This window comes from Haliotis rufescens, unplaced genomic scaffold, assembly GCF_023055435.1.
Source record: "Haliotis rufescens isolate VD_foot unplaced genomic scaffold, xgHalRufe1.0.p SCAF_7, whole genome shotgun sequence".
NCBI lineage: Eukaryota > Metazoa > Mollusca > Gastropoda > Lepetellida > Haliotidae > Haliotis > Haliotis rufescens.
This window is the reverse complement of record NW_025964361.1, coordinates 40,402,236-40,414,100: the sequence shown is the minus strand read 5'-3', so window position 1 is coordinate 40,414,100 and position 11,865 is coordinate 40,402,236. Positions and strand designations below refer to the sequence as shown.

The following is an 11,865-nucleotide window of genomic DNA, read 5'->3' as shown; positions in this document are numbered from 1 at the left end:
CTCAGTGTGCTAGCACTATAAATCGGCATCAGTCCAGACTAGTACAAGCAGCCACACACACACACACACATACACGTGCATGCACGGTGCTATATAAGTGCAATAATCTTGGACGCGACGTTAAACCCCATTTCACCTCACCTCATATTCATGTTGGAGAAAAGAAAGTCGTTTGTTCCCTGTTGTGTCATGCCAAAAGATAGAACTTGTTGTTTCCCTGCCTGGCACCGGGCATTGAGTTGACAAAACAAGATCTGGTCCACTTGGAGTCAGTATAATGTGTTTGAGTGGGGTATTGATGTTAAACTTGGGCCTGCTATCTCGGATGGCTAGCACTATAAACTAGGGCTAGTACAAAAACAAGGGAGCGACATGCACACGCACATCGTGATATAAGTGCAGTAATCTTGATCGTCACATTAAACCCCATTTCACCAAAGATTACACAAGCCCGGATTGAGAAAGAATATGTTTATTTGATGATATATGTGTGACTGAACCGTGAATGCCGCGCCGAGCTTACATCAAGGGTCACTGCATTGGATTGGCTACATACACAGCTAGATATACAATCAACAGCCACTTACCAATCTTAAATATTAAATAATTACTTTCAAACAATAAAATGCATGACAGTAGCAAACTTGAGGGGAAAAACGGAAACAAAGTTCTTTTTGTCACTGAATACTGAAGTGGACGAAAACACATCAAATTGAAATATGTGACCGTCACTTTGTTCCCTCCATGTGTGAAGAGTAGCCGACCACCGCAGGGCCACATTACACAAAGTGATATTATCACTGTCGCAAGTCTTACGAGATACAACAGTGCTAACTGAAGTTACAACCATCGTAAGTCTTACGAGATACGACAGTGCTAACTGAAGTTACAACCATCGTAAGTCTGTACGAGATACAACAGTGCTAACTGAAGTTACAACCATCGTAAGTCTTACGAGATACAACAGTGCTAACTGAAGTTACAACCATCATAAGTCTTACGAGATACGACAGTGCTAACTGAAGTTACAACCATCGTAAGTCTTACGAGATACGACAGTGCTAACTGAAGTTACAACCATCGTAAGTCTTACGAGATACGACAGTGCTAACTGCAGTTACAACCATCGTAAGTCTTACGAGATACGACAGTGCTAACTGAAGTTACAACCATCATAAGTCTTACGAGATACGACAGTGCAAACTTAAGTTACAACCATTGTTAGTCTGTAGGACATACAAGAGTGCTGTTGAACGCGGAACAGATCAGTTCATGAATTTGGTTTGGGGCCTCATTTCACCCAGCTCTGTGACTATTGTATGTCTATGTTCAAGTACTGGAGTTACGACAGCTGTCACTTTGTGGAACAAAGCCCTGGCTAATAGTCATTATCAACACTGCAAAATGCCTTTTTTTGCAACAGACACTAACAATATTTTTGACATATTACAAAATTAAACATCACAAAAATATCCCATTCAATTTTTATTCAAGGGGACATAAATATTACCCTCTCACTTTTCGTGTCATCAGAACCACACCATTTATGAGGCTGAAAAAACGACTAGGCAGAAACACAATATATACAGCCATATTTCCTGTGAGATGTAACTACTGGCAAAGTAATTACTTGAGGTGAATATGTGTCGTGCTGCTTGCTGTACTGCTATCCTCCTCCTGTGTGGTCTCGACACACTCCAAAATAACACTTGCAGCTACCCAAGGGGAATAATTCTTCAGAGATCATCACCTCCATTCTAACTCAAACCACTATTAATTTACAACAGAACTCAACATCAACTTGACTTGGTTTCTGTTATGTGAGCTTCAAATGAAGGTCAAATGAAGGTCACAGAAGCAGAACAAATCCAGGAAATCAATTCTGCCATTTCATCATTTTGCATAAGATATGAACGGAAATTTGGACTTGAAGGCACGAGGGACAGACAGATACATGAGATTCAAGTTTTACAAAATATAAAAACACCGACACGAGTCACAAACAGTTATACATCCCAGCTTCAAGTTGTTCCCATCCTTGAAAGTCAGGAGACCACAGGTCAACATAGTAGTCTTTAATAACTAAATAAAACCGAAACTTTTATTTATCATTCTCCTAAAACGTATAAATTACGGTGAGATAATTTAAAGGGGTTATAAAAAAAAGGGGCCTCAAAGTCAAAGTTTTAAAATAATGATTTTCTGAAACGGCATTACTGTAACATTCATAACAATTAACAAGAGCTCTAACAATTAATGAGGTTCTAAACCAAAGGGTCTTTTATATTTCAGATAACAGAAATTTATCTATGACTCTCCAAAAAATATACAACAACATATATACCGGTAACGTTTGTGTTAAAGACAAGAACTGTTACAAATTATAAGACTTTGAGATAAAAGTACTGACTGGCAATAAAGTGAACTAGGTGTTACTGATGGAGGTAAGTTAAGTTGGGGCATGGTATCCCTTTGGAAAATGGAGCCTGGCTTTGGAGGGATTGATCCCGGTTATCATATCGACATCCGTTGATGTAAGTTAAGGGTAGGGCCACGTACACAGACTCTACATAATGTGCAAGTCTAAAAACTATACTTGCGACCTTTGTTCATAAATATTGCATAACTGATGTAAACAAGAAAACAAAGAAAATGGAATGATAGAGCAGACGCACACCACTGCCAACATGTCATAGGTCACAGCCAAGGTCACTTCTATGTTCAAGCACAGCATTGCTTCATGAAATTGTTATAGGACTGACGTCTTGATTTAGGCAAAACCAGAATTCAAAATCGTTTGTTGTAAATGCTTTATGTCAATTTTCTGGAGTATTTTTCAAATCCAAACAAAATTTTAATATCCCAGCAACACTGATGTGTAAGACTACGAGGCTGTGACTGATAACACACACGCACACATGGTTTTGTCTTCAAACATAAATACTTTCGGTAATTTTTTCAGTTGGTAAAATCTTGCAGCTTTTCTTTCAATTACATACCTGATGACAACAATACTTCAAAATAGTCAAAGAATGATTATTGAAAATTGCGTATTTAACGTTCAAAGTCAAAATAATGTGTGATTGTTTGTGAATGCTGGGATTGGTAAATACTGTAGCTGAACAACAACACCACCACCACCCCCATCTTGTGACTGACTGTATATGTAGATATATATCCCAGGTACAAATACAGAACAATACATGCAGGCTACCACCGTGCAGTGGGACTACGTGATGTATACACAACACCAAGAAAATAGGAGGTCAATAAATAGTCCTGAAACAATACCTGCATTTTGTATTTGCACTTTTAACCAATAGCAGGTGTGGATGTCAAATTTGAAAATATCCAAAGTATGAATTGTTGGATAAAATTCATTTTGAAATATTTACTTAACATAAAGTTAATAGATCTAAATTTATCTCAATATATACTTAAAAAGACAAGTAAATAAGAATTAAAATAGTAAAAATAAACATAAATAATAATAAAATAATATTTTAAAAAAAATAAGAAAAATAAATAAATAACACTAAAAGTAGATAAATCATAACTTTAAAACACATCTTCTTATTATTCTTGGTGTAGTGTATTCTACAATGAACATGTTGATGAAATATGACCAATCAACATGAAACAAAACTTTCTCATATTCAAGTACAATGATGATCACAAAATATATTCACAATATTAAATTATTTCATGTATAATCCTCTATTATAAAACTACAGCTTAAATTCCAACCAATAATTCACAATCTGAAGTTACAATCACTTGCTCAAATTTACCATTTTTACAAGTCTGATATGCAATTAATCATAATTTTATTTTTGTTTATGAATTAAAAATTGATTAATATCTCATAAATTACATAAATCAGCTAATACTGTTGACATGTGCACACAACGATCACGGTAACCACGGTAACAACATTTCTACATTCTGCCATTTCACGTAAGAATCCTGGCTACGAAACGATTGTCAAAACAAAATGTAAGATTGTGATACTGGAGACGTATGTACAAATATATATCGACTGCTTTTATTTACAACAGGGGCTAAGGTAAAGGCAACATTGGCTACCGAAAAAATCTATCAACAGTAAAATAGCGACTACGGACAACTCCTGGAGTCCTGATCAATAGTGTATATATTTCAAAGAAGGTGTTTCACCGATTCCAATATCATTACACATATTCCTGAGAGCCCTTCACATGCTGACCCTTAAACTGACCTTGGCCTCAACACAACATATTCCGTTTTATTCCGCGAGAAAATAGTACCTGTCTAACAATTTCAAAAAGCAAAAAGCATCTAAAATGTTCAGTATTTCCTGAAACTACCAATTGCACTGACTTCAGCAATAATTTAAATAAGCATGTTTTTACATGAAAGTAATTTAAAACAATGTACATATCTAATGATAGCAACATAAAACTATCATACGAAAGACAATTGTTATACAAATCTGAGTATTTATTTATTGCTGACTGCAAATAATGTCAACATCTACCGCATTTGACGTAATAAGCACCCCGCTCAAATATCCGCCCACGGCAATATTTGCTAATATATTGGCTATTGAACAATCTCAATTAGCACCCCTTCCGACTGATCAATGTACAAAAGATTTATTTATTCGCGTATAATACACACTCGTGTGTTATATGCACCCTTAATTATGGGCAATTAAATCCTTGAAAAATATATCTGTCGTACATAAATATTTCAGGCTGTCAGCATAAACCACGAAATGTTCGATCTTTCAACTCTGTTTTTTTCACCAAAATATCATTCTAATAAGAGCCCCCTATTTCTAATTTTGAGAGCGCCCTGGGCACTTATTACGTCGAATACGGTATATCAACCTTGGTGTTTTCAAACTGTGTATATATATATATGCACTTTCTTCTTCTAAGGCTTCATATTTTCCACAAGTGTCTCTTGCCCTTTTCATCTTGGCATTGAGTAGATAATGAAACAGACATTGGGTCAGTAAATATTTCAAAAATCTAAATGTTATTGTAACCATGGAAACCTTACAGCCTGGATGAATGATCCTCTTCAGTATATGATCTGGTTACTGAAGAACTACAATTTGTTTGCTGAAATATACATTACTATCAACAGGACGTGTAAGCCATAACCAGTGTCTCCACACAACACAAATACAGCACCTTCACATCTGAACCAAGTTCAATAAATGATGTACATACTCTGTGATAAAATTGTAGTCACTTCAAAATATTTTCATGGCGGTCAATTTTTTTATAAATACAAATTCATTCACTTCAGGGACTGGTCCTTTATTTTAGGGGGTGGGGATCACAAATCATGACAGTCTCTAGGGGAGGGTCATTAAAAATAATACACAGTTTGGGGGAGGGTCATGGAAAAATGAACATTTTCAAAGTACTTTGGCATTTCGTCTTTTCAGGAGGGTCAAATGTACAAGCTAGAACTAGGGATGGTCATTCCCAAAAATGACAAGCATTAGGGGATGGTCATTACTTTCAGTACATTAGTGCATCAAAAACCTCTGTTTGTTTGTTTGTTTGTTTGTTGTTTAACACCGCACTCAGCAATATTCCAGCTTTATGACGGCGGTCTGTAAATAATTGCATCTGGACCAGACAATCCAGTGATTGACATCATGAGCATCAATCCACGCAATTGGGATACCATGACATACATCAACCAAGTCAGTGAGCTTGACCTCCCGATCCTGTTAGTCGCCTCTTACGACAAGCATAGTCGCCTTTTACGGCAAGACCTATTCTACCCCGGATCTTCACGTGTATAAAAAACCTCTGACACCTGGTAATAAATGACCAGTCCCTTAACATGAGGCAATGCTTAAAAATTCCTTCACAGTTGAAGACAACATTAGAATTCAGACTGGATTCTGATTCAGCTGGTCATAATCAATGCAAAATATATAAACATGGAAGCCTAATGTGGCTTTGATCTGCTTGTTGATAGCCTTGAAACAACAATACTCAAAACATTTGCATTGATTTGCAAACCTGTCTCTCAAAATACAACAGAGTATAAAATGAGTATCTTTGGCTACAGTGAAACATCAAAACAGAACATATTAAAAAAAGACAACAAAGCATTCTAAAACCACCATGTGATACTTAGCACCTATCTGAATCTCAGTAACAATGAGAACTTTGGATTCATGAAGAATGAAGGATGAAAAATTTGAATGCTTTCTTATAAACAAGAATCTGTTTGTTTTGGCCTCTGGGAATTAAAATATACTGATCTTAAATGACCTATATCAACATGACTTGATGGGAGGGAATAGGCACCAGGAAAGCGCCAATTTGGCAGACAATGTGATACACGCCACAGTTTTATCTGGAAGACCGTGTATTTTTAAAACAATAAAAATCAACATCATGTTTAGAACCAGTACATAAACAACAATGGACACATGTACCTGATGTACCTTTTAATTCTTAAGCAACTTTCATATTTGAGGTTTACTTGTTTTTCAGTTACCTCAAGCCGTAACCTTAACTAACTTCATTAACTTCAGAGTATATCAATACAAAAAAGGGGAGGGGGGTGTAATCCTGACTTTCATTAAAAACAACATTTTTTAAAATTGCTCAACAACCTGTGTTTATGCTAGACTTGGCAAACGATTCCACCAACTCCTTAAAATGTGAGTTTTTAGAAACAAAATAAAAATTAATGGTTTTTTTAAATTCTGCTGAAAAGAAATAAGTAAAATGTTTAAAAATCTCTCCTCATGTTCTGTCTTTATCAATAGAAATAAATTCTTGAAAATAGTATAATAAAAACCTGCTGAAAATCTATCTTAACAACTTCGAAACAACGAATCCCTATTCCTCCCACAATAAAAAGTGAATGAACTTCAAACTGTATCACCTTAAAGGTCTGCATAACATATTCGTAACTCATTGCCTCACCAATTCTTTGTTAAGTTTGAATGAGAATGGCAAATGATTACATACTGGAGCCAGGCCAGATCAAAACATGAAACTCCGGATCATGAAGTCCTACCCCAAACGTATTACTCAAGTAAATCTTCAACCTCACTGGTGCATATCAATGATTGACAGTTCCTATGGCAACATACAATAGGCAGTGTATGATGTGGATGATGGGGTGTAATCTAATTTGTGCATCTAAATGATTGAGTGTTTCTATGACAATAGGCATTGTATGATACAGATGATAGGGTGTAGCCTCATGGTGCATAAAAAATGATTGACAGTTTCTATAGCAACATGTAGTAGGCAGTGTATGATGAAGATGACAGGGATTGGTGCGACTAAGTGATTTACAGTTTCTATGACAACAGTAGGCAGTGTATGATTTGGATGATAGGGTGTAACAATAACAAAATACAGTATCATGTTACCATAACAACTGCTGACATAAACATCAATCAATAAACAAGGGTTGTATCGAGATACTAATGGTACACTATTATGTTTCCAGTTTCTATAAAGATAGCTTCAATCTTATATGATACATCTTGTAAACCTGAAAAAATGGTGTATCTTTACATATATTATATATATCATGCCCCTCATATTGTATTGCTCCCCTTGTATTGAATGACACACATTGTCACATCCCTTGTATTTTATAACATACCTTGTATTGCACCCCTTGTATTGAATACCACTTGTATATCAACCCTTGCATTACAATACACACCTTGTATTGCTCCCCCTGTATTGTATCCCATAACATCTTGCACAACACCTAAACTTAACCATTGTATTGTATTACACTCCTTGTATTGCCAACCCTAGTGTTGTATAACACACATCCCACATTTGTATTACATAGCATCTTGTATCACGCTCCTTGTATTGTACAACATCTGTATCGCTCCCCTTGCATTGTATTACATAGCATCTTGTATCATGTACCTTGTATTATTGTACAATATCTGTATCGCTCCCCTTGCATTGTATTACATAGCATCTTGTATCATGTACCTTGTATTATTGTACAATATCTGTATCGCTCCCCTTGCATTGTATTACATAGCATCTTGTATCATGTACCTTGTATTGTACAACATCGGCATCTCAAGCCTTGTATCACTGCATGGTTACACCCTTGTAGATGGCAAGCCTACTCCAGCTCACACTCACCAGTGTATCCTAGGCCACAAGTATTCAACATCGCATGCACTAAACCTAGACATGGTTCTTTCTTGTATATATAAATATATATATATATGTAATATGTGTATATCAGCCTACCTGACCAGAGCACATGAATGGCATAGGCTACCCATTACACAATATATTATGCTGGTGATTCAAATCTTGAGCATATTACTATGCCATTTGTTTCTAACATATTCTGAAGCTCTTTCTGACTAATGAAAGATCTCTTCATCATCATGCGCTTTATACACAATCTCATTTCCATTAAAAACAGACAAATCTGTTCCCACCCTTCGCTTACTTCAACTTGAGAGTTTCTGTTCAACTAAAACCATGGTCCATATATATCAATATCAACACACCATGGTCCATATATATCAATATCAACAAACCATGGTCCATATATATCAATATCAACACACCATGGTCCATATATATCAATAGCAACACACCATGGTCAATATACATCAATATCAACACACCATGGTCCATATACATCAATATCAACATACCATGGTCCATATGTATCAATATCAACACACCATGGCCCATATACATCAATATCAACACACCATGGTCAATATACATCAATATCAACACACCATGGTCCATATGTATCAATATAAACACACCATGGCCCATATACATCAATATAAACACACCATGGTCCATATACATCAATATCAACACACCATGGTCCATATACATCAATATAAACACACCATGGTCCATATGTATCAATATAAACACACCATGGCCCATATACATCAACATGAACACACCATGGTCCATATACATCAATATAAACACACCATGGTCCATATACATCAATATCAACATACCATGGTCCATATGTATCAATATAAACACAGGATGGTCCATATACATCAATATCAACACACCAAGGTCCATATACATCAATATCAACACACCAAGGTCCAGATGTATCAATATCAACACACCATGGTCCATATACATCAATATCAACACACCATGGTCCATATACATCAATATCAACACACCATGGTCCATATACATCAATATCAAGACACCAAGGTCCAGATGTATCAATATCACCACACCATGGTCCATATACATCAATATCAACACACCATGGTCAATATACATCAATATCAACATGCCATGGTCCACATGTATCAATATCAACACACCATGGTGCATATATATCAATATCAACACACCATGGTCCATATACATCAATATCAACACCCCAAGGTCCGTATGTATCAATATCAACACACCAAGGTCCATATGTATCAATACCAACACACCATGGTCCACTTATATCAATATCAACATACCAAGGTCCATATGTATCAATATCAACACACCATGGTCCATCTGTATCAATATCAACACACCATGGTCCATATACATCAATATCAACATACCATGGTCCATATCAATCAATATCAACATGCCATGGTCCATATTTATCAATCAACTACACACCATGGTCCATATCAATCAATATCAACATGCCATGGTCCACATATATCAATATCAACACACCAAGGTCCATGTGTATCAATATCAACATGCCATGGTCCATATGTACTAATATCAACATGCCATGGTCCATGTATATCAATATCAACAATTCACTCTCTAGAATTCTCAAACAAACACCACAGCAGTGAAGCTCATCATCACATGTTTGAATCTCCCTGATTGTCTCACTCTCATTGAGTTATGTCCCTTTGAAGATAGTCTCCCTTTATGGTATGACCTCTGTCTCTCGACGATCGACTGACTCTCAGTGCCTGCACGCATCTTCCATGACTGCAGTATAATCTGGCGGAGGCACATCGCGATAGTCCGAGTCAAACCCACTTGAACTACACGTACACACAGACTCGTTACTGCAGTTCTCCTTGTGTTGATAGTTAACCTGGCTTGGTATTGGCTTGGGCTTAGCCATTGGGTATACCAGGGGCTCACTGTCCAGGGCCTTTGGCACAAGGTAGCCATTGTTTTCCACCGGTGACGACCCTGGCGCGTAGCTGCTGGAGTGACCACTGTCGCTGTCCTCAGGGTTGTGGACATCGGCTTGCGTGTGGAACTGGACTGGGGACTCTGACCTCGCCTTATCCAGGGCCTTCTCCTTGTCTCCATGTGGCCGATGAAGGGGTGTCAGTTCATATTCTTCGGACTTCTCTTTCCGCCACATCTTCTGATTCATATAGCGATTGGCTTCGTTATCCTCATGGTCGGAAAGACTAGTGGACTCCGGTTCAGCTAAGCTTGGACACATGGGTGTGTAGTCTGGTGACCCGTTCATCTTTAAGTACCCATCAGCAGCGGCGGCACCACCGGCAGCAGCTGCGGTGGTTGTTGTTCCTGTCTCATCAATCATCTTCACATATGTGGTGTTGAGGTCCAGGTAGTACTGGAAGAACAACAAGCTGTGCTTTAGTGAAAACTTTACAAAATATACACAGCTACTAAGTTCATTATTGAAACAAACAATTAACAATTGTATGTGTACAATTTAACCATCAGAAAATCTGATAAATTGTGTGATAGGCATTACTTAGAAGATGGCAGATGACAAAGTAGACACAATTAATGGAGAAGTTGTTATCTACTTTGGGAGAAAATTTGGTGTCCACAACTTGAACAAATACAAACACTTTTTCATAACTGAATTTTCAGGAATGCTTAAAAGGACAGAATAATTTCTTTTATTAGACATACAATGGCACACTCGAAGTTCTTACATTGGGCCTAATTCTGATCTGGAAACCCAACAGGGTAAATAGTCCATGGAATCTCCACACGGTAAATATTCCATTCTACCATGATACTGGAGGATGGTCTAATTTGATTGGTTAGTTTTACTAAATTCATAGTTGTTAATGAGTGATAACCATTTCTGATTTGGGGGCTGCTTTATTTTGCGTAGGAATAATTTGCACAAGATGACCCTGGCATAATGTAAACAAACATGTTGCCTGATCTACTGGGACTATCGATAGACTTTTCAATCGTGGAAATTTATGGCATTTAAGACACGGACGAAAATTTTGAATAATGAATATTAGTAATTGCAAAATATATACAAATGATCGCAAGCGACAAAGTCATCAATCCCTCTAAAATAACAACAATAAAGATCCCACGTCCACTGTTTGGTGATTGAAAACTGAACAATGTTCGCTATCCTGCAGAATGTTGATCAACATACGGACCAAAACACATGTAGCACTGTTGCTGTGACTGTCCCATCAGGTATTTATTTCAACATCCATGTTTAATGTTTCCAGGCTGGATTGTCTGGCTTATTTCAAATCGTTATCATGACAGCAGCGTGGTTATCACTAACTACTTTCACAACTACAACTCTTGCTCAGCGCCTGATCTAGGTCATGGTTGATTCTATTTTGATGTAGGGGTGCTGGAGTGAGTGAGTGAATGAGTTGGGTTAACGCTATTCCAGTTATATCGCGGCGTGTCAGCCTAATGTGGGGGGAAAGCCCGAAGTGATGCAGGTCTCAGACGTTTACCACTTCGGTGAAACCCACTAGCACGGGAATGGTGCTGACAAACCTAGAAACATAATCAGGGCGAACTGGGATTCGAAACCACAATCATAGGTTTCTGGCGTGCCCAAGGGACGCAACTCTGCACAGCAAATCATGGCGCCTTAGACGACTAGGCCAACCTTGCCCCCAGG

At 37.3% G+C, this 11,865-nt stretch overlaps 1 protein-coding gene across 2 annotated transcripts in view; it reads right to left on the bottom strand.

The window, feature by feature from the left end:
- Window positions 1-7,880: 7,880 nt before the first annotated feature.
- LOC124132649 (vascular endothelial growth factor receptor 1-like) overlaps window positions 7,881-11,865 on the bottom strand; it is an 84,242-nt gene continuing 80,257 nt past the window's right edge. The window contains exons 24-25 of one of the 2 annotated variants that reach the window (XR_006860819.2): window positions 8,061-10,578; window positions 7,881-7,991 (exon numbers count right to left, since the gene is read on the bottom strand). Coding sequence is in view for 1 of the 2 variants with exons in the window: in XM_046496656.2 (XP_046352612.1) it covers window positions 9,946-10,578 (633 nt within the window). In the remaining variant the exon portion in view is untranslated. Of the gene's footprint in view, window positions 10,579-11,865 lie in introns of both variants that reach the window. The other variant, XM_046496656.2, reaches the window with a different exon arrangement.